Source organism: Chaetodon trifascialis, chromosome 7, assembly GCF_039877785.1.
Source record: "Chaetodon trifascialis isolate fChaTrf1 chromosome 7, fChaTrf1.hap1, whole genome shotgun sequence".
NCBI lineage: Eukaryota > Metazoa > Chordata > Actinopteri > Chaetodontiformes > Chaetodontidae > Chaetodon > Chaetodon trifascialis.
In genome coordinates, this window is record NC_092062.1 from 29,568,824 (window position 1) to 29,592,351 (window position 23,528).

The 23,528-nt window shown below is 45.3% G+C and overlaps 1 protein-coding gene, 1 long non-coding RNA gene and 1 other non-coding gene across 3 annotated transcripts; 1 reads left to right on the plus strand and 2 right to left on the minus strand.

Annotated features, from left to right (window-relative positions):
* Positions 1–1,440: 1,440 nt before the first annotated feature.
* LOC139333284 (collagen alpha-2(IX) chain) lies at positions 1,441–16,774 on the plus strand. Its single transcript, XM_070965551.1, has 25 exons — positions 1,441–1,603; positions 2,040–2,105; positions 2,264–2,430; positions 3,188–3,331; positions 3,574–3,627; positions 3,744–3,797; positions 4,061–4,114; positions 4,308–4,361; positions 4,840–4,893; positions 6,111–6,164; positions 6,518–6,571; positions 6,738–6,791; positions 6,964–7,008; positions 8,548–8,601; positions 8,694–8,747; positions 9,595–9,648; positions 12,180–12,251; positions 12,653–12,688; positions 13,472–13,516; positions 13,628–13,660; positions 14,323–14,469; positions 14,842–15,018; positions 15,600–15,690; positions 15,929–16,006; positions 16,093–16,774. Exons 1-25 carry the CDS (start codon positions 1,552–1,554, stop codon positions 16,296–16,298), a joined length of 1,953 nt encoding a protein of 650 aa, XP_070821652.1. The 5' UTR covers positions 1,441–1,551; the 3' UTR covers positions 16,299–16,774.
* On the minus strand, positions 1,909–1,980 carry trnap-cgg (transfer RNA proline (anticodon CGG)). Its single transcript has one exon. It is a non-coding gene; the product is annotated as a tRNA-Pro (tRNA).
* Positions 16,775–21,191: 4,417 nt separating the features above from the next.
* LOC139333312 (uncharacterized) lies at positions 21,192–22,910 on the minus strand. Its single transcript, XR_011602320.1, has 3 exons — positions 22,711–22,910; positions 21,775–21,865; positions 21,192–21,303 (listed from the first exon to the last, which is right to left on the minus strand). It is a non-coding gene; the product is annotated as an uncharacterized lncRNA (long non-coding RNA).
* Positions 22,911–23,528: the final 618 nt, after the last annotated feature.

Below are 23,528 nucleotides of genomic sequence, written 5' to 3' on the forward strand. Positions count from 1 at the left end.
AGTCTTTCAGAGTATTAGATGGCCCTTCTGCAGCTCATCCAGCCTCTGTGGAGCTGTGCTGAGGGGGACATGTCTGAGGATCGTGTCCCACTGCAGTCAATGAAAAAGCAGATTTTTATCCGTGTTGCTCTTCAGTGCACAGCAGAGGTTTTATTTCATCATTTTCTCTTGAAGGACTCGTCATAAGGACGTCTGAGCTTACAGGGACTTGGTGTTGATTTGTATAAAAACCAATTGAAGTGGACTCAACTGAGTGACTTTTATTCTGAAAGGTTAACTATGATCCTGGTGAAAATAATGCAGGTGGAATTTTCATTGTACAGGATGAAGATTTTTATATACCAAACCCCAAATATCCATGAGAGCATGTTAAATATGAAAGAGCGTGAAGGAGAGCTGATGTCTCACCTCACTGCCCCGGAGGTCCTGCAGGTCATCGGTTCATTGTCTCCACAGCGTCCTCCACAGTGTCCTCCACAGTGTTGGATTTATGCTTATGTGGGTGTTTATGCCCACTTCAGGTTAGTTTGGGTATTAAAAACAAAAGCCAGCATAAATAAAACCGCTCTTGTCACGATTCTTGCTTCTTGCATGCTTGGACCCCTATAGAGGTTTTTGATTGGTTCCCACAGGCGAGACTGTTTCCCCCTCATTTACCTCCCTCCACTCCCTCCATGTCACTTTTACAATGCATTTTAAAGTTGTATTACTCGTTTTTTTGAAGCAGTCCAGACCTTTTGATCCCTTATACCCCCACCAAGAACACCGGTGGTCGTCCCCGGCCTCAGAGGACGCTCAGGGGACATGATCATTAATCATGTTTTATGGTTAGCCATTAACAGTGAGGTGACCCTGAATAATCCTCCATCTCCAATATGACAACCAGAATGTCATTTATTTAACTCCCAACATCTGTGAAGTCTTTCATCGAGCAAAAATCCAAAGGTTTGTTTGTGTTTCGTGCTTTTATGTGGCCTCTGGAAGGATTTTTCTTTTGATGTGTTTCTTTAGTGTCTTTTAGCTCGAGCAAGACTTTAAAATGTGTCTTTTATTTAGAAATTCATTTTTTCATGCTAATGATGTGCAGCCAGGACGCGTTGTCCTTCAGTGCACGCTGAAATGATTTTTTATGTAGTTTTGTTTGTTTGTCTGTAAATGACCTCACTGCAAAGTCAGTTAGAAACCCTCAGGTCACCTGATCAGAGGATGATCAAATCGATCAATACGCAGATTAATTAATAACATTTGCTGTGAAATGAGCATCTTAACAAACCAGTTCTTGTTTTAGAAAAGCAGAAAACCCTCGTATCTCATCAGTGGGAACCAGTGAATTTTTGGCATTTCTGCCTTAAAATTGATGATAATCAATCAATCATCAACATAGTTGCCAGTAAATGTTTTGTCTATATATCGATCCAGATTTGAGGAGCTGATGTGTCGGACCGATGCGGTCTGTGCTGGTCTTGGTGCTGGATCAGGACTGAGCGAACTGTGCTGTGTGTCTTTTGTCCCCTGCAGGCGTCTCTGCTCTCAGGCCTGCTGCTGCTGCTCATGTGTGTCGTCTCGTCTCTCGGCCAGGAGGAATATTCTGGATACCACTCGGGTCAGAGCCGCCACACACCGCTGTGATGGGACAGTATGGATAGTCCGAGCTCGCACGTTCACTTGTCGTTTTAAGTTGATGATGGATGTTCAGAATAAGCTCACGGGCTGTAAGATGGTGAAATTTATTTCTGGAAGTTGTGTTTGAAAGCAGTGAGATGAGCCTGTAAATCCCTCATCAACGTTAAAACTGCTGCTCTGACGTTTTTCCTGCACTTCATTTTCTGTGAAGCAGCTTTGTGTTTCATCATGTTGTCACTGCGTTTCGCTCCACATTGTAGTTTTTAGAAGTAATATTTGTCTCGAGGGCTCGTCCGGGATTTGAACCCGGGACCTCTCGCACCCGAAGCGAGAATCATACCCCTAGACCAACGAGCCGCTCACATGTGGACCAATCACAGAACCAGGTCTGACCAGCTGTGTTCATGTGTGTCCAGGTGAGGAACACACCTATGAAGGCTCCGTGGTAGACCGCTATGACAGCCGGGCCCCTCCTCATCCAGGTGATCTTTACGGGTTCCTCTGAGCTGACCCTCTATGACCAGCAGCTTCTGCTCATGTCTTAACTGTGACTGCTGGTAGACGTCCGAGTCAGAGCACGGACCACTGGCCTTCAGCCCGAGAGCCACCAGTCTCAATGTTGTCCCCTCGTCTCCATCAGAGTACCCACCTGAGCCGACTCACAGCTACGACCAGAGGCCCGAGGAGGGGGACTACGACCCCTACGGTCCCGCCCCCACACAGGTCACCATGATCACAGAGGACGCCTTCCCCTACGCCACCACCGCCGAGTCCCACTACGCCAAGGAGGACACAGAGTCCATGCAGGTACGGCCGCTGAGGCTGGGGGTCTTCACGGGGGTCAGCAGCTCCAGCCTCGGCTCGCCACAGGGTCCATTTAGCAGCTGTTCTGGAGCTTTCGATCATCCACATGAGCTTCAGAGTGCGTCCAGGCGAAAAGGATCTGCACATGAAAGTTCAACTAAAACAGTTTGACTGCAGCTTCCCTTCACTTTGAACCTCGTGTGAATGAAGCTGAAGTTTGAACACATGAACAAATTCTGACCTTTTCAAGTTTGTTGAAGTCTTCACACAAAGCAGACGCAGAGCTGTCATCGCTCACTGATTCAGTGGAGATAATAATAAGGTGTGAAAAGACAGGACTTATAGTTTTAGTAGTATTAAACTGGCTGAAGAGCATGAACTTCAACCAGCACAGTAAGACAGGATGAGAGCTCAGTAGCAGAAGTAGCAGAAAAACACACCATGAAGACCTTCAGACGTCTCGTCAGGCAGCCTGTGTGCTCCCTCATGGCTCTGAATTTAAGTCAGTTTGTCTTCATATGATGAAGGGACAGAAGTGCAGACCGAGGCAGCGTTTGCATTCATGTGTTTTTCTTTTCCAGACACCTTTCGTACTTAATTTCAACACGTAACGATGAAGGAGACTTTAGGTCGTAGGTTTCGTGAACGTGAAGTGAAATTCTTCGTCTCCCATTTTATTGGTTTTGTGATGCAGATTTCACCTGCAGACAGTCCACAGGGAGCGTTTTCATGCCCCCCGTGGTGTGATACTGTGTTTCAGCTCCCGTACGAGTATCCTCCTGCAGGACCAGACACCGACTCCTCGGAGGAGTCTGGGGGTGACGCCGCTCTGGGGGAGGAGGGGCCGACAGAGTGCGACTGTGAACCCGGAGAGCCGGGATTCGCCGGCTTCGCAGGGCCGAAGGTACCGACTCATTTTACTCCCTGCACTGAAGCGCTGCTGGCAGCCACGAAGAAACACGACATTTAATGTCTCAACTGACGAGACAAAGACTCCTGTCCTGCCCTGCTGGGACGTTAACGTCCTGCTCTGTAGCTGCACTGCAGTGCATTCAGTTCATTCATTTCCACAGTTTGTCTGCATGTACACACCAGGAACGGACGCGTACGTTTGACTTGATTTCTTCTTCTTCTGTTTCCTGTCAGGGATCCAGAGGTCTGCAGGGTAAAACCAGCGAGCCAGGAGCTCAGGGCAGAGAGGTGAGAGGCTGAAACATTACGACAGCACAGAAAAGCTGAATACTGGAAGAGTCGCAGCTGAGTGCAGAGCTCGCTGGAGTTTCATCTCACCTCTCGTTTGTTTTGTTGTTTTTTAGGGTTATAAAGGAACCAAAGGAGTTCAGGGAAGAAGAGGAGACACTGGGCCAGTGGTTAGTCAATCACATGACTTACGCTTGATAGACCTGTCGTGACGACAGGAAACACAAAGTGAAGGTGAAATTGGCTGAAGGAACAAACTGAAGGAAAGTGAAAATGAGACTAAAACCAACGAGGAAATAAAAGTGAAAGTAAAAACAGATAAAAAAACAAAAACACTGAACGAACTTAAAGTCCTCAAAACTCACAAACACTTCACGTTTTCTGTTGCTGTTTGTTTATTTGTGCTTTTGACCTCTGACCTCTCGTCCCGCAGGGCGACGCTGGGCCCGAAGGAGATGACGGAGCTTCCGGTTTCTCTGGAGCCATGGTGAGTTCACTGACCGCCCACAGCGGGGGTCCGCTGGCTGAGCCGCGGAGCTGAAAGGATCACGTGAAAATCTACAGTAAAAATGAAACATAAAGAAACTCTTTCATAGATGATTCCAACGAAACGATCCGTCAGGGTTTAACATAAAGAGGATTAATAAACGTGCTGAGTCTCAATCTTACGTCGTCAACAGGGAGAACCTGGACTTCCAGGAGACCCAGGTGAGCACGGAGAGGCAGGTCTGAAGGTAAGCGCCCGCGCGCGCACACACGCACACACACACGCACACGCACACACACACGCACACATACGCACACACACACACACACACACACACACACACACACACACACCTTTAATCTGAATGCAGGTGTCTGAAATGCTTTAACTGTACGATGAATTCTGTCTCAAACTGAAATGTAATGATGCTGTTTGTGTGATTAAATCTTTTCTTCATGATGCTTCACAGATTTCTACATTTTCATCTTTTATCCAAATGAATTCTATTGGTTTTAAATGGATTGTATTCATTTTACCGTTGAATTGGTCAAATTCTTCAATGCAAATGTCCAAATGACAGTTTTTAACGTATTTTTAAATATTCTGGTCACGAGTAGAAACACTGTCCTGGTCAGACCTGATCCTCTCACTTTTAATCGTCACCACGGCATCATGAACAGCTGCAGCAGATGTTTTAATGAAACCTGACGTCTTCCTGTCGGCAGGGTGACTTCGGCATGGAGGGACCCCGCGGAGGAGTCGGAGGTCTTGGTGAGACTGTAAGGAAACAACATTCGTCCGTCCCCATTTCTTCCTATTTTATAACTAACACACACACACACACACACACACACACACACACACACACACACAGACACAGTCCTCCTTAAAGACAAAACTGTAAAGACCAATTATTCACCAGATAGACGTAGAAGGAAAAGAATCTTATTCCTAATTTTAATATTAATATTTTAGTATTTTGTGTTTTGTGAATAAAGTGTTTGATGATTATTCTCCATAAAACCACCTGAAAGGATTAAAGAGTGCCTCGGTTACAGACGCTGAGACGTAATGAGAGCGATCCTCTGGAGATCAGACGTCAGCAGAGCTCTGTTCATGAAAACAATTACAGCCTCGCGGTCACTTAGCGTCTGCAGCAGAGACAGGAGATTAAACATGAGGCGGTAAGAGGCAGCTGATGCCAGCGTCGGGAAACACCTGTCGGTTTGTGTGAAGATCCAGGTGACCTTCATCTGTTGATCCAGCGTTTGTCCCTTCACACGGCCGGAAATCACCCAGACTTTCGCTTCCTCCACCTGCCGTCATGGAGGCACCTTCACCTCAGCAGCTGAGGCTGCCGGTGAATTTGGGGTTTACCGGCCGACAGCCACAGTTTTTAATTCTCGTTCGCTCTTTTCAAACTCGTCTCACTTTTATTTCTCACTTCAGCATCGAGCACAAACAGGATTTATGTCAGAACTCACGATCAAAACTGACTGTATGAACTTTGAACATGCAGCCGTTTGCAGCACCGTAAGCATTCCTGCAGCGTCTGTCTGAGGATTTCATAAGATAAGATAAGATAAGGTAAAACTTTATTGATCACAGGCTGGGGAAAGTCAGCAAAGTATTAAACAAAGACACAAACAAGACACAGTGGCACAGACGGATCAAAGGATAGAAAATATAAAACTGTGTATATGTACATCATGTACAGGTTGTAAAAATACTGTCCTCAGTATGGATGATAAATACTGTGTTTGTACTAGTACACAGTTGAAAAGTAAACAAAGTAAAAAGTTGTAAGACCGATGTGAGCATAAATGACAGGAGCGCAAACACAGGTTTGTCATTTAATATTAGAATACATACATCACATATAGATTAATGTTCTTATTAGTTGAATTAGAAGCTGTAAAGTCACACACACACACACACACACACACACACACACACACACACACACTTTTCATCGTCGTGTGTTTGCTTGTTTCAGGGCCCTCGTGGTGATCCTGGACGTCCAGGACCAAAGGGAGGTAAAGGTATCAAGGTGAGGAAAAGACACATTTAGACATTTTTATTTCTTTTATTCATATTTCAGTTTGAAGCAGTGAAGCTAAACTGCATTACTGTCAGCTGTCCTTCACACGAAGAGCTTTGCAGATGTTTCATGATGTCAAATAAAGACAAAGTCAGTCAGATAATACGACTGAAGTTAACGAGGGATCCCGCAGATGTCCTCTGACTGGGTCTGAGTCTTTCCTCTGCTTTCCCGTAGAAACATTTGTTGTGTTAGTTTGAGGAATCATCGTACATTTCTGCTGTTTTTGTTTATTCATTTCTGTTTTTACCGTCTGTTTCCAACCCTTCCCTCTCTTTTCACTCGACTGCCTCTGTGTTCAGGGGTCTCATGGCAGCGAAGGCGAAGAGGGTCCTCGTGGACGAGATGGACTGAAGGTATGGAGATAAAACCTGGAGCTGATGAACGTGTGAATGTCGCGTCCCTGCAGCCTAGCAGCTCAAAGCCAAAAAGCCAGACTGCTGTCGGTAGTCCTCCTGCTCACCAGCAGAGGTCGACCGAGGTCAGAGCTGAACGTCTCTAACGTCCCGTCTTCTCCTGCAGGGTCAGACCGGAGCTCCCGGGTTTCCAGGGGACGTCGGCGACAGAGGATACACAGTAAGAAATGATCCTCAATCTGTCTGTCCTCCGTGAGACGGTCTCACGGTCAGATGTAAAGGATTGCACTAAATTAAAAAGGTCTTCAGAGGCGATTCCTCTGAGGACAGAATCCCTTTCATATCATGGGACACTTAGGACAAATAGAGTCTTTCCTGTCTGTCCTCCTCAGGGTTATCCTGGACAGCCGGGAGCCACCGGACCCGCTGGACCAAAGGTACAAACACAGTTTTCACCTTATTACTGCAGTTTAGTGTTAAATATCACTGAGAGAGTGTGTGTGTGTGTGTGCACACGCGTGCGCATGTGTGCGTGCATGCATGCGTGCTTGTGCACGCTTGTGTGCACTTGTATGTGTGAGAGGCATGACTGTGTGGGTGTGTACGAGTTTTTGTCTGATAGTGTGTGTGTGTGTGTGTGTGTGTGTGTGTGTGTGTGTGTGTGTGTGTGTGTGTGTGTGTGTGTGTGTGACTGTGTGTGTGTGTGTGGCCATGTATTCCTCACGTTGTGGGGACATTCATCTGTTTACACAGTCATGTTGTGGGGACTGTCCCTCCTCATGGGGACAGAACGCAGGTCCACATCATGTGAATCATTAAATTTCAGGATGAAGACTGACGATGACTGTCATGTCATTCATTGTAGTTTATCATGAGGATGGACCGTCTGTCTGTATGTTTCACATGAGATTTCTAGCAGCTTTGAAATATTCTGAAGTTTTCTTTCTGCCCCTGAAACTTTCACTTTGAGTGAGAAAGATACCAGAATAGCTCGTCGAGCTTTTCTACTTTTCCTTTCCCTTTGCTCGGTCAGGACTGGTGAGACTCAGATGACTGATTGTGATGCAATCAGAGCAAAGCAGAAACTGGAAGCGAGCAGATACTAAAACAATGGTCACCGTGCCTTCATCAGTGCTGTCGCCTCCTCTGGACAGCACCGCTGACACACACATGAGATGACTGCAGCAGGGTTGAGTCTCAGAAATTTCCCAAAGATCTCTCTGCTGCTGTGAGCTTTGTGGGAATCAAGAAAAATTCAGCCTCTGCACTGTTTTTCCTGATGCTGTACATCAACACCAAAACATGAGGAGAGGAAAACGTGTCGTGGTTAATGCAGAGCGTGAAAGCTCACAACTGAAAGCAAAAGGTCAGCCGCAGAGAGCTGAAGGCTGCTCAGAGCCGAAGCAAAGAAAGGAAAAGCAGGAGTGAAGGCGAATGTGTCTTCTTACTGCCTCTTCAGAGCGTTCAGCTCACACTGCTGTCTGCGGCTGAGCTGCTCGCTAAACAGATGAAGATCCGTCCGTAGTGTTCATCGTGCTGAGGGCTGAGCTGCTCCAGCTGCTGTCGCCTCTGGGCTGGACAAACAAAGCACGTCTGGATGCAGTCTGTCCACCTTTCAATGGACAGCAGACCAGTTTCAGCTGGTTGCTGCGCTGACGCGAGCTAATCTTTAACAAGCACACTTTGTTCACACGTTGTAGTGCGTCATCAGTCTGTGTGACGTAAATCCAACCAGAATCAATCATCAATAATCAGACTGTTCGCTGACAGCAGCTTCATGTGTTCATCTCCTTCATCCTCACTCCATCCTCTATGATCGACTGAGCCTTTCATACCCAACCACAATCTTCTCACCTGTTTACCTGTGGAACGATCCAAACAGGTGTTTTTGGAGCGTTCCACATCTTTCAGTCTGTGAAACGAGCTGCTCGTGTTTCCTCCCAGCTTAAGTTCCCTTGTCTCCTTTTGTCTCTCAGGGCTCTCCAGGTCAGGACGGCCTGCCCGGCAGCGACGGCGAGCCCGGGGAAGACGTGAGTTGGTCACAGATCTCTACGAAGCGTCCGTCATGTTTACTTCCTGGTTGCTGCAGACTCTCGCTCATCGCTGCTGTTTGTGTCTTCAGGGCGCTGTGGGAGTCCCGGGCGTGATGGGAGAGCCTGGACTGTTTGGTGCCAAGGTAACGACCATCATGGCCCCTGCATCGACACAGCGGAGATGGATGTACAGACGCCATCGATGCCGAACTGCTCCATTCATCCCAAAGAGATTTACATTGTAGTTTACAGAAACGTTTAGTTCAGATTGGCCCTGAAATAATCAGCAGAAACTACAAACACATATCGAGGTCGTCGGTCACCACCAAGGCCACGTTCACTTTTTTTCACCTCAGACTTCTTCAGTTTTAGTTAATCAGCTCAATTTGTGTCATAAAGTGAAGTCTATATACATATATATAAGTATACAGTCAGTATACTGTATACACACATCTGCTGTTCAGCTGTGTTATATCCATTAGTTTGAAATGTTTGTGCTTTTTCAGAGAAATTCAGTTATTTCTGCATGAACCACAAAGCAGAAGCTCTCTGATTGGATGTCCCTTGCTGGGATCCACTCCGGGGCCGCTTTGATTTTGGGGTTTTTTTGTTGTTTAGTTTGAGCCGGTGATTCAGCCAGAAGAATTTCACGTCAGTCATGGAGATAAAATGTCTGCAGGGACTGTGGACAGCTGATGAGACGTCGCCCGCTTCGCTGTCTGACCGCGTTATTCTTCTTAGATGATGAGTCATGACACGAGGATTCGGACGTCAGATGTCTAAATGTCAACACGCAGCGTGTGATTGTCTGTCGCTGCTGCTTCATAAACTGAACAATGGCTGAATTCCATTTAGTTTCAGGGTCCTGCTGTTGGTCCTGGTCTTAGTTTGCTGGTAACACGTCAAAACGTCTCCTGTGAAATAAACCTGTTGGATGAACAAACTGCTGAACTTCACCTCCGTGTCTTAACGTCTGTTGTCCGTCTGCAGGGCAGCAAAGGGGATCGCGGTGTGCGAGGACTTCGAGGCAGAGTGGGCGCTGCGGTGAGTGGAATGAGCTGTCCTGGACCTCTAAAGTCGCAGGTTTGATTCCTGACTCATCATTGTGAAGAGATGGGTGATCGTCATGGAAAGTGTCCGAGACATCGTGCGCAGCTTGAAACGGAGTCTGAGGAGACCTGGCTTTGCACAGAGCTGCAGGTTTCACATGTGGAAACAGATGTGAAGAGTCTTCTGTGGCTCTCGCCGAGCGTGGCCCCAGTGATCCCAGCCTGGAGACAACAGGTTTTAACAGTCACTCTTTGGAAATCTCCGCCTCTGCTGCCTCAGTGGTCATCATTCCCTTTGGGTTTCTGTGCATGTCGTCAGTTTCCCTGCTGACCAGAAAAGGGAAGTTAGGAGGAGGATGAGGGAAGGAGGCAGTAATCTGTGCAGTTTCTGTTGAACAGAAGGGCTTTCCTGTGATTACAACATGTTCTGGGAGGACTTTGCTTTATTCACAGATCCCGTCCTGAGAGGACGACCTCTGTGAACTCTGCACAGTACAGCTGAAGGGTGTCAGTAAAATAATTCAATTCAATTGAATTTTATTTGTATAGCGCCAAATCACAACAGAAGTTGTCTCAGGACACTTTCCATACAGAGCTGGTACAGACCAAGCTCTTTTATCTACAAAGAAACCAACAATTCCCCCATGAGCAAGCACTTGGTGACAGCGGCAAGGAACTGCCTCGACCGGTTGGTCGAGGTAGATGGCCGCAGCACTGCCCTCTCAAATGCAAAACTAGCCTCCTGGGATTTATGTTATTGGAGTTTTATAAGAGGAAGTCACGTCTCTGTGCATCTGAGCACAGATACATTAATAACATCACCTTCACTGAATGTGAGAGGTTTGTGTCACCCCAACAAATGAAGCTAGATTTGAAATAAATGGACATGTCTGAAGAGGGGAGTGAAAGAGAAAAGTGAAAGTGAATCATTTCATCTCTTCAGCTCAGGATGTTTACTCAGCTCACATCTGATTGTACTCACAGAATGAAAATGAAAGCTGTGACTCATTTTCTTTAAATACTCACTTCAGGACACCTGTATGATGATTTTTAACCCCATCCTCAAAACCCGTCCTGGCAACACTGTACCTCAGACATGAGTAGTCAAACCGGATACTGTGACACAGAGCGGCCAATCACGGGTCAGCAAGGAAGATCTGCTAATCATTTACCTACAGACTTATTTCTAATGATGTCAGTAATGGTGGTAAATTTCTGATGACCTTTAACGATCACATCACGTAACTAAAACCATCGTCAGTTCTACTGAATCTCTGGAGAAATTTCCCAGAGTTCAGTTCTGAGGAGGCTCGTTACTTGTTTTGACATTGACAAGGGGAAGAAAAAAAAACAGGGAAGTAATTTAATCCAGAGTTTCACTGAACGACCAGACGCCACATCTGGAGAGGATGAAACATCTGTCAACTTTTTTTACACGTCAGTCAGTCAGTTCATTTACAGACAACATTTAACATACTAACGCTGACCGTCCATCAATACATTAAAGCATGAGAACCAATAACTGTGGATGCAGAGTGAGCCGTAATGATTATAATATGTAGCTGGAATGAAGAGCAGTGATTGGTCAGCAGGGGATCAATAACCTGGTTCCAGTCAGTGCAGAGTTTCAGATCAATCCAGTGTTTGTAGAGAAGTCAGCAGCAGAAGAAGTACAAGTGAAGAGAACAGGTGATTATTCATTGATCAGTTTTTCCCTTTTAGCCGTCGGAGGCTTGTTCCAATCCAGATCTTTATATCCTCAAAGCAACTCAGCAGAGAGTCACAGTGAAGCAGCGAGGACCACCTGGTTCATGTGCAAGCATTGCTTACATTGGACAGGTTGTAGGGGATGAAATGAAGCATATTTGAGAAAAGCATAACGGGCCTAATGTGGAGCCCTGTGGTACTCCAGACGAGATGGGCCGAGGATGAGGCCGACACTCGTTTTAATGTCGAGAGGTCAAAGAGGCATTTCTCAGAGGCTGAAAGTTTTCTATCAGTTCAGAGTCAAACCCAGAAAAAACCCCAAACCTCTCGTCAAAGATTCATACTGTGAGCAGATCTGTGAGACTGACTGTCTCTCATCATCATTTCAGTGTCTCAGCACCGTTAAGTCCAAAGTTACAGCTCAGTAATTCATAACAGGCAAATAACCAGAGCAGCCAGAAAAAGTCCCTGAAAACAAAGCGGTTCTTCATATTGGACAGTTTGACATTTAGAGACATGAAGGTGAAGTCCCCCAAAGGGATTTTAACCGTGAAGCTCTTTTACTTCCTCTTTTGAACTTTTCTCTCTTTGCCAGTTTGTGTCTTACTCTTCTTTTCTTGTCTTAATTTCCTTTTTTTGTAAAAATATTTTATTGAATTTCTGTTCTCGTTTTGATTCTGTTTGCTTTCCTTTACTTTTTATAAAAGGAGAGAAGAGAAACAATAAAGACAATGAAACCAACATGCACACACTTAATGTCCTCATCACGGATCGATCACGTTGATTGATTGAGTATTTTTCTGTCCATTCGCTCAACAGGGAGCTCAGGGGGAGCGAGGAGATGCCGGAGTGCCAGGAAAACAAGGACCAAAGGGCCTGCAGGGCCAGACTGTGGGTTCACACGACGCTCAGACCACAACGCAATGAACGACCCAGTCCACCTTTTAAGATAAGATAAGATAAGATAGAGCTTTATTGATCCCACGGCAGGGAAATTAGATTTATTAAATATCAGACATCACTGAGGTCTGAACATCTTCAGCACAATCTGGAATCAGTTAACACAACAGTGGGAAAGCAGCTAAAGCAGCTCATCAATATTATTCTTATCTTATCTTATCTTATCTTATCTTATCTTATCTTATCTTATCTTATCTTATCTTATCTTATCTTATCTTAAAGTGAAAGACAGTCACGAGCCTCTTCGTCTCTGAATTGTTTGCTGTTGTTTGGAGTGAAGGTGTGTCTTCAGGTTGCGTGTTCAGTTGATGATGCGTTCGTTTCTGTTCCAGGGCTCCAAAGGTGAGACGGGACCTCAGGGTGAACAGGTGAGCAGCAACGATCCATCAAACATCGAACAAACCGTCGGAGAGAACGAGCTGTAACACTGAAGCGATGACTCAAAGGGTCAATCAGAGCACAAAGTACTCAGTTCAGTAAAGTAATTGTATTTTTTACTCCACTACTTAACTTTAGTTACAGTACTAGTGACTTTGCAGAGTAGTCATACAAAATAAGATGAAAACACATGATGTGTTATTGTAGGTTAAGGTGCAGATGATTTTATTGGTTGATTGATTGATTGATCACTGCTACAGTGAAACATGAAGTCATTGAAGTGATGAAGAGTCACGCACCAACAGTCCCACAGTGAAACACACACCACCCTGAAATAGGTCGTTCTGCATAATGAGGACTTTTACTTTTGGTACTTGAAGTATACTTTGATGCTAATACTTTTAAATCTTGTGTTGTAACAGAGTATTTCTACACCGCAGTATTTGTACCTTTACTTAAGTAAAGGTAGACTCCATAGTTTCGTGTAGTCTGAAGCTGAACTGAGAAGACAGGAAGCGATAACTCGAGCAGACATTTATCTTCTGCTCATCGAAGCTCAGTCAGATTCAAGCATCTCGTCCTCTTGGCAGTCGTGACCTTAATAAAGCCCAGACGGGAGTTTCCCCTCGTCTGTCGACTTCTTCTTTTGTACGTCGTCTTTCCTGTTTTACGAGCAGGTGTTTACTATCAGACGACCTTTGATGAAGCTCAAAGTATCGCTCACATGCTGCCGCTGGTGTCACATTTTGTGGGTGTTTTTCTACTTCCTGCAGGGCGCAGCAGGGAGGAAGGCTCTGAAAGGCGTGAAGGGACAAAAGGTAATTTTACCTGTTTCCAGTCTGATGACGAAACTCTCCATTTCACTTCCTGCCCCCCCCCCCGCTGGGATTTACTGGCTGATGAGTTTCTTCCGTCTCCGTTCCTTTCAGGGAAGCAGCGGCGGCCGTGGAGACAAAGGACAGGTGTTCACTCGCTGTTTGCTCTGCGACGTCACAGAAAAACAAACACATCTGACGCAGTGGAGGCGTGAACCAGGCACTGCGGGCTCCATCTAACGCCTGGTGTTACTCAGCAATGTGGAACACAAAGGACAAAAGAAATGCTTGAAACAAAAGTTGCTGCTTTTAAAATAAAAGCACGACTTCTTTATTTTTTATAAAATAAAGTTTTGGCCCCTAAAAAAGAAATTAAGGTTATTTTTACAGCTTATTCTTGGGTTTTGTTTTGTTTTTTTACGAACTTTAAACAACAAAAATACATTTTTGTTTATCATATTTTCAAGTCCTTTGCAGTACACTGTTAGCTGTACTTTAATGTCACTTCACTTGAAGTATATTTATGTGTATTTCCAAAACGCTGGTGATGTAGTACAGTTGTACTGCGAGTGTGTTTTCACTGCAGTACTGCAGTATACTTGGAAGAAGTTGCACCAATTCATCAACAATTTACACTTCAAGTATTACTCAACTGGGACTCAACGATTACTTGAGTGTACTTGTACATACTTGAAGGGGACAAAAATACCACAAACTGTCTTTTGTATGTTCTCCTAAAAGTCTCATTTAATTGTCAAACTCTTAATCTTTGCTTCTTCGTCCTTCCTGTCATTCTTTCTTTGGGACAGCGTGGACCAAAAGGCGCCGTCGGTCGTAATGGTGACCCCGGCCCCGTGGGACCGCCCGGCATCCCGGGCGCCAGAGGAGAGCGCGGCCCCATCGGCGACGGGGGCGTCAGAGGCCGAGCGGGACCCAAAGGGGTCCAGGGTCCCTCTGTGAGTGACAGCTGCAAACCTGAAGGACTGTTCATGTCATCAGGATGTTAAAACCTCTGAATTTATCTCCTGCTTAGTCTGAAGAGCCGTTTAGTTTAAGGGTTTTTAAAGGGATCCCCTCCAGTGTTTCGGGTCTGATCTCATTTCCTTTTTTCACCACACGCCAACAAACACAAGTGCAACTCAGATCAAGCTTCTGTCAGTCGTTAGTCTGAAGGAAGTTCAAGTGATGCAGGTTAATACAACATCTTTAAATAATACAAATAAAGCAGCAGAAAGGCCCACGTGTGCATCATGATGCTTTATTCTTCATGCAGTTCACTTTCCAGAGGGTTTGAACCTGGTTTTAAGATGAACTGACTCGTCCTGCAGGGTCCCGGTCTGACTGACGAGCAGGTCCTGCAGCTCTGCAGGGGCGTGGTCACAGCCCAGATCTCCCAGTACGCCGCCTCCATCCGGGCCAAGTGCTCCCAGGGCTGCCCCATCAACAACCGCACGCTCATCGGGCCCCCGGGACCCCGAGGGGTGGCGGGATCTCCAGGCAAGCCTGTAAGTCCCGCTCCAGTTCTCCGGTTCTTAGTCCAGTTCTCCAGACTTCAAGAGGAGACATATGAAGGTTCATCTTCTTCAAAGTGATCTTTTATAATGACCAGAAATGTCAGTAAAACCCAGAGAAGCAGGACAGACGACTCAGGATCACTTTCTCAGCAATTTATCAAAACAGAACATGGATATTTTCTAAGGGAGAGGATTTAACGTTTGGATTTCATGAGCGTGTGAGCTTTGCGAGCTGGTTTCCTGCTGCAGGAAGACGCCGCTCACCACAGTCTGAAGTAAACAAGGCTCCCAAACGTTTACAAGCTGCTTTATCACATTTCAGTGGCGGCAGACGTGCAGGGTCAAGGTTCAGGTTTATGGCCGTCGCATGGCCGTATGTATAAACAATGCAACATGAACACATTATGATACAGTGAATAAATGAATTCCTGCTTTTTTCATCATCCTGCAGTAAAACAGAGAAGAATCCTGATACAACCAAATCACAAGTTACTGTGTGACTCCCTGCTCTGTGAATTAAGGTCTAATGTTAAGTACTAATATTTAACACCACCTCTGCCTCCACCTGTCAGGGTAAAGCAGGAAAAGCCGGAGCCAAGGGAGCCAGAGGTGTTCAAGGTGACCGAGGACTGGAGGGACAGGAAGGTCCGCCGGGAAGCAGAGGTCAGATCAGATCTTTGTACAGTCTTCATTTTAACAGATCCTGTACGTCTTCTGTTTTTCAGGCTCAGGTTCCTTCTTTTCAGTCCAATAATTCACATTCAGACCACAGACGGTCGTGATTTGTCTCCTGACATTCGTGGAGTGAAGTGAGGAAACAGAAGTTTTCCCTCGCAGCTCCTGACCTGAGTTCTGTAGGTTTGCAGCTTCTCCCAGAAGCTCTTTGTGTTTCTGTCAACAGGTGAAAAGGGACCTAAAGGCCTCGCAGGTGATCCAGGTAAAGGCCTGCCAGGACCTGACGGACCACAAGGCCTCCGAGGTGCGAAGCAGTTCATCTGCTTTTCCATCACTTATTACGCTCCACAAATCAGGAAGTTTATACATTTAATCGTTTCCTCTCCGCAGGTTTTCCAGGTGACCCAGCAGAACCCAGAAACGGCATGGAGGGTCCCCGAGGTCCCCGCGGCTTCCCCGGTGCGGTCGGTCAGCTCGGCGCGGTCGGTATCGCCGGCGTGCCGGGATTCTGCGAGGCGCGGGACTGCAGCATCCACGCGCCGGTGATGCGCAAAGAGCAGGGTCTGGTCAAAGGACCCGTCAGCTCAAAGATGTGAACACGAGCGACGAGAACCGCCGTGAGGTTCCAGAAGGTTCACGTCCGGGTTCTTCTCATCGAGCTCCAGCTGACGTCAGAGCGGGGTTCAGAAATGAGCCAAACGTTGTTTTCTAGATTTATGACGATAGTTTGTTTAAAAGCTGCGAACGATTCAATCCTTCATCGACTGTTGTTGAAAACGTCAGTGGGCCGGGTGGAGCACCGGGTGGAGCTCCGAGAGGCGCCCCACCCGGCGGCGGGTTTGGAATCAAATGAAACCAGAGAAGAGCCGGACGAGGACGCAGGTGAAGCTTTGACGTTTTAACCTCATAAAGATCCGAACAGTTTTGATCAGGATGCAGTTTGCTAAAAACACAAATAATTCCTTCAGTTTAGTTTTTGTTTTTTCTCATTAAATCAACAAAAATAAAAAAAAATCCTTTATGTAAATATTCTGTAAAATATCTCAAATACATGTACTGTGCTCTGAAATGTTTCACATAAACTGTCTGATGTTTTTTACTCTGAGTCTTCAGTTTGTCGCTCGTCTCGTGAAAGAAAAATTCAGAAATATCCCAGAAAGACTCCATCACAGCGAGACCTCTGACTCTCTGCTGGCCAAAAACTCAATGACAGCTCAGTGAGACGACCGGCCAGTAATCTGATTACTCGTCACCTTTCAGATTTTCCTCCAAACTCAAATGGTTTCATTTAAATAACTTCAATTTATCCAATATTTCACAGAAAGCAAATAGAGAAAAGAATCAAATTAGTTTCTTCTTCTTTCTTTTCCCATTGATCATCTGACGACCCCTCGGATCGATCTGATGACCCTTTGGAGGGGCCGGACCCTCAGGTTGAACCTATATGAAGTTTTTAAAGTACCTCCACCTGCAGCAGCTCCTACACTAACATGCTGCTCTAACATTGAAGCTTCAGTACCAACAAACTGATAAAGTCACAGAGAATCAGAGACAGGAGACATTTGACTGCACACGCAGTACTTTTACTGCATGAAGCTGACACACTGCAGTACTTTTACTGCATGAAGCTGACACACTGCAGTACTTTTACTGCATTGAGCTGACACACTGCAGTACTTTTACTGCATTGAGCTGACAGCACTGCTGACATTAAATACTGACCAAATATTTCTTGCTGATACAATTAAGCTCAAAATGACACAAAAGTGAATTTTAACTTCAACAAATTTAAAACTTCTCAAAAGAGAAAAACTTGAGAATTTTGTTGTTTACACATATTTGATGTTACGGTGAAGTCACATAATTCGTCCACTTTATCCTCTAGATCACGTTCAGTAACACAAGATAAATATAAATATCTGAATGAAGGTCATCCATAAACATACTGTGGAAATCATCATCAAATCTGTTAATAAATTCTGAGACAGACAGATTACAGAAAATGGATTTTATTGATTATTTTGTGAACGGTATTTGTAGAGCAGGCAGCAGCAACACTGCAAGAAGACACTTTCATTCAATACAGTATGAAATAACACATCAGAGGATAAACAGACATGAGTTGATTTAGTTTCTGTCTGTCAGTACTTTTGAAATGAGGGGAATAAAAACAAAAATGAAGGAAGACATAATTACAAAAACATGAATACGAGTAGAAAATACAGTACAGAGAAACATGAGGTGCTGATGTCAATTTTTTCATTCAGCAGTTCGGAGTTGGAGAACTGCATACTAAAAAAATGATAAGTTCAGTGTTTAAAAAACAAGTTAAAAAGAGAAACCTTATTTTCCCAAAGTTTGCATATTAACACTGCAGCTCTGGGCTCTTCACTGGCCCTCCAGAGATTCAGTCAGGCTGCTTTTTGATGGAGCGTCACTGTTTATGACCTGACACTGTTTCCAGCGGCGGCAGCGAAGCATCTGTCAGTAAACAGGACGCTTAATGCGTGACGTGATCAACGAGGGCTACGACAGCCGTGAAGCAGGAAAGAGCATCGTGAGGGCTTCAAGGTCCAATCTATGATCCAGACTCCCTGATCTGAGGGACTAAGAGCAGCTGGAAGGTAAATTAAACCACTTAAAAATGTCTGACATCATCACAGGGGGAGAAACTTCAATATTTTCACATCAAAAAAAAAAAACAGCTAAAAGTTTACTTAAGTTCATGTCAGAGGCCAGTGTTTGAAAAACAGCTGTTTACATTCAGTGTTAAATTAGCTAGAAAGCTAACACTCGTGTTTTCAAATAAGTCACATTTGAAGGCGCAGTGTGTCAGAACTGACCACCTGTCGAGGTCACTCCAGACAGACAGGGGGCAGCGTACCGCCCGCGTGTTCGCTAACTGCTGCCCACTCTTGCTGTAGCTATTAGCCATTAGCTGCCATTGGCTGGTTGGCCAGTGCAGCTGGTGGCTCTATCAGCTGACTGGTTTGTTGGTATTTAAACCGCAGAGAACTGATCCGGGTTCAGCAGGCACCCAGCGAACACGGTCTGATCAGGACTGAACACGTCTGAGACCAACTGAGGCCGGTTTTAGGAAAACTGGGCGAGCAGCAAGAGGATCAGTGGCCTGCAGAACCAGAATATCCTCACATTGAATCCAGGGAAGACATTAATTCAACTAAAACTGAAGCTAAAGTGGGCTGTACTATCAGACTATCGCCTCCTGTGGTATAAACTGGTACTACAGGCATGACGGGCTGCAGCTAGCTGGTTAGCATGCTAACGTCAGTAGATATCTCTGCAACAACACACAGACGTCTTTGACTTAATGTCAGAACTGTGACTTCTTCACGCTCTGCTGAAGATTCATTTTCTGAAGTTTTAGACTAAGTTTGCGGCCGCGTCTGACTCACTGCAGCTTTACAGGAGAGGAAATAAAGAGATCAACTGTGACAGATAAACGTCGTGTTGTAGAAAGAAGGAAAGAGTAATTAAAGTGCTGGTAAAGTCACATCTTTACACACAATTTATCTTAAAGAAGGAAATAGCTTATATTTACTTCAGGCCTCTTGAAAGTGCATAAACAGTGTTTTACATAATTATGTAGCAGACATCTAAATATGACAGACATCATCATAAGTGGTTTAAGTTCCCCCAGCAGCTCAGGTAAAGTCAGGTGGGCACTGAGTGATTTAAAAATAGAGGCTAATGCTTCTTGCTAAACGTGAATGCAGCAGTCACGTGACGTTAAATTCAGACGGAGGGCAGGAAGTGAAAACGGCAATGGAGGAAAGTTCCTACTGCGCAAGTTAAAATGAAATTATGAGGTAGGTAAAACAAAATCAGATCACACGTTGGATGTGACCTTTAAGTCATGAAGAGGAGAGATTTTTCAACTGAACTGAAGGTTTTGCTGATTCTGAGTCAGCAGATAAAACAACTGGCTGCTCGTTCAGACGTCGTTCTGCTCTAAAAACAAATGAAAGCAGACAAAAGTCTGGAGGTGAACTCCTTTCCTGTTAGCGGTTGGTCCACGACCTCGACACCAAAGTGCTCCAAGATGACTGTTTTGCTTTTATTGTCCTGTGATTAACAGAGCAACAAACATTCAGCGCCGCGGTTACGTTAACCGCTCGCAAAGGTCCACTGAAACGCCACTAAAGACGAGGATTGTCTCTAAACGAGACACGGTACGTTATTTACGTTCAGCTGTTTGATGTGAAACAGCGTTGATTTAACAAGTGTTGGTCGTGTTGTTTGTAGCAGTGACTTTAAATCTGTCACCACAGATTTAAAACAATAGCTAACATTACACCATTTCCACCGTCATCGGACCCGACTCCTCTGGATATTGTAGAGCTGAACATGCAGAGAATCACTTCCTGCCCTCCATCTACAGTTCGCGCCACAACAAAAGAGTGACGTGCCGTCGTCTGCAAACAACCCGTCGTGCTTTTATGGCCAATCATTTGCACACAATCAGATGCTCCTTCCTGCCGCGGCGCTCCCTGACCTTCTTTCCAGGACTGCAGCGACTCTCCCTGCTGATTTGTGGTGATGAAGGTCACAGTGATTAATAGCGTCGTCAGTGCATTCTGTTTCACTTCATCTCCTTCAGGTACAGAAACACAGACAGGTGAGGCTGAAGCTGAGGAACCAGCCTCCTGTGGCAGCCATGACTGGAATCAATCAATCAATCAGCTTATTATTTGTGGGGTTACATTTGGTTTGTTTGCTAGCTAACAGAAATCCTGAGTACTGAACATCACCGTGTCCTAAACATCAATTTGGCCGAGCGGTGAATGCAAACATAAATGTGTGATTTGGTCTCTCAGCTGCATGTAAACTTCTAAATCCTGGGTAACTTCAGATGTGCTCCAATTGATCAGAAACTCTTCATTCGTTAAAATCTTTTTCTGTCCACAGAACATGGTTTGTGTCGCTCTGTGAGCTCCGAGGGCTGGATTTACTAAGTGGTGCGAAACATTCAGACGAGCTGCAGATGGCGGCGACATGCAGACGGCACAGCAAGAAAACTGTAACAGTACTACGATTAAAGAGTTATCGCTGCTTTAAATACTGAGAATATCACACAAAAGAAGGACGTGACCAATTCATAACACTGGAAAACCCTGTTTTCAGTCAGTTTCTTAGTAAATGCAGCCCACAGAGAGGCACCGGTGAATTGGCAGTAAAAGAGGTGAATTTCTAATGTTTGACATGTCGACATAAACGTCAGTGCAGAATCTAAAGGCTTTCAGTCGACATCATTTTCATCATTGTGGAGAGGATCAAAATACTGATGTGTGCGATTTAAGCTTTTTAAAAAAAGGGATCTGATAAATATGTTTATAAATATGTTCCCTTCACAATAAAAGCCACCTAAAAGTGAGAGAGCAGCAAACCGCGTTTCAAAGCCTTTCTGAAGAAAGCAGCAACAAGCAAGTTTTAGGCTCCTAAAAAGCACAAATGGAACGTCCCTGAGATCTGTACCATAAACAGCAGCAGTGAATGGAAAATCCGGCTGCTCTCAGTGATTGATCTACATCACGAACAATCCACCAATCAGCGCAGCCAGCAGCGACAGACCGGCGAACCCTGCAGGCAGAGAACGACGAAACAGTTACCAACAGGTGAGAGTTTACCTCCATCACACACAAAACTGATTCATTTCAGTCTCACCTGCTCACACTCATGCTAGCATCATCTCAAAGTACGCCTTACACGGCTAAATGCTACCTTATCAAACGTGTCCATGGTTTAATTCATCTGCATTTAGCTGATAGCTGTGAGCGTATTAACACTATAGCAGCATACTAACGTTAGCATACTAAAGTTAGCATACTAACGTTAGCACATTATGATGAGGTACCCTGATCCCTGAGGCTGCCGTAGCACCGAAATGCTGCCAAAAAAAATCCCCAAATTTCCTCCTCTGTTTGTGTTTTAAACCTTCAGGTGACATTAACAGCTGTAGAAAATCTCTTGATGAAGGAATGTGACTGGAAACTGAACTGTAATCTACACAAACAGTCAGGAATCAGCCTGTCGGCGCTAACGGAGACCCACCCTGAAGTCCTGGCGCCGTCTTGATTGACTGGGAACCAGAGCACGGTTGGCTGTAGTAGTAGATCCGTTTCTCGACGGCAACGTTCATTTCCTGTAAAGAGTGAAATGAGATCCTTCACATCCAGCGTCTCTCTCCAGACTCAGACAATCCACAGACCTGGTTTTGAGCAATTTCACATAGGAACTATTTTCTTTCTACCGAACTACACCCGCCAGCCACTTGTCTTTTTAAACTCAACCAACTTTAACGTTTTCCTGACTAAGAATTCAATGATACATGTGCAAGCGTTAGCATCAGCATACAGTGTGTGTGTGGGAAGGCTAGCAGCTGCCGTCACTATGCAGCCATAGGGGAGAGGCGGGATAAATCCCCCTTGTTAAGCTGCCATCCCCCGTCTCCATCCCCAGCACAGAGGACGTTTAGGTGAATACGTTTGTCCAGTCTTCCTGAGTCACGGATCCTTTTCTGACTCTCAGGTCTGAAGTTAGAATCTACGAGCAAACAGCCGTCGAACTGTGTCCACTGATCAATCCACGGTGATGAAGAGTCAGATGGATTTCTCATTGTTCCTCTTTCTCCCAGTCCCTTCGATCAGTTTCATCTTGGATCAAGAATATTCTCCAAGCTATATTCTATAAATACTCGATTATATGCTAAATTGTGGCCTGTATACTCATTAGAGTCATGACTCCTAGTAGCACCATGTGGTCGTGGAAGAGAGAGGATCATATAGACACAGCGTGGCTGCAGTACTCCTGTGACCATTCAGTAGCATCTATGCTGCTGGTAACATGTGATTGGCTGGTGTCGGGGGTTGGGGTGCACCCATTGGGCCAAATTAAGACATCCCAGACTGTTATCTGACCTGAGTGCTGGGTTTGGAAACACCAACCACATAAAGTCAACCTTCTGTATTAAAAAGTGGGTGAACCTACGTTGCGGCACACCACGGTGACGTTTACATCCACACATTCGTCCAGCGTCATCACTCCACCTTCAATCTTCTTGCAGGGAGGTATGCAACCTCCGACCGAACCCACGGAGTGGGCGATGATCTGCAAGAACGAAACCCCACAAACAAAAATCACTGCATGAACGGTGAAAAAAGGTTGAATCTGCAGGTACTAATACGTCATCCTAAGCTTAGACGTGACACGTTTTGAGGGAGTTTTTGACCTCTTGAAGCACAGTTCCTGTTCTGCTTCTCATTTGTCACTCAGACACTCAAATAAAAGACAGTAAATGCAGTGAACTTCACAGTCAACAGGGAGCACAAAGGTCTACAGCCATGCTAGCAGCTCCGTGAGGCTGTGCTAAGGCTCAGCAGCGCTTCAGCTAACACTAGCATGGCAGCATGCTCACGCTGGCTATGCTAACACACTGAGGTAAAATATTTACCACGTTCATCATTTTAGCTTCGTGCGTTAGCATGCTAACATTTGCTAATCAGCACAAAAGTCCAGCTGAGGCTCACGGGAATGTCAGTTTTATTGTCCGTTTGCTCAAAGTAAACAGTAAAATGACCAGATGATGGCGCTATGATGAATCAGCATGGTAAAGTTATCACAACACATCCTGAGAGGAAACTCGCATGTCTGAGCCACAATTCACGGCGATCCAGCCAGTATGCTGCAGGACAGTAATTATCATTGAAGTTAACGTGACCTTGTGTTTGCGTTTTAAGCCTTTTAGCTCATATGAACTGAAAAGGCAGTTTGCAGCTGCAGGTGTTTTGTCTTCACCTGTTCAGGTA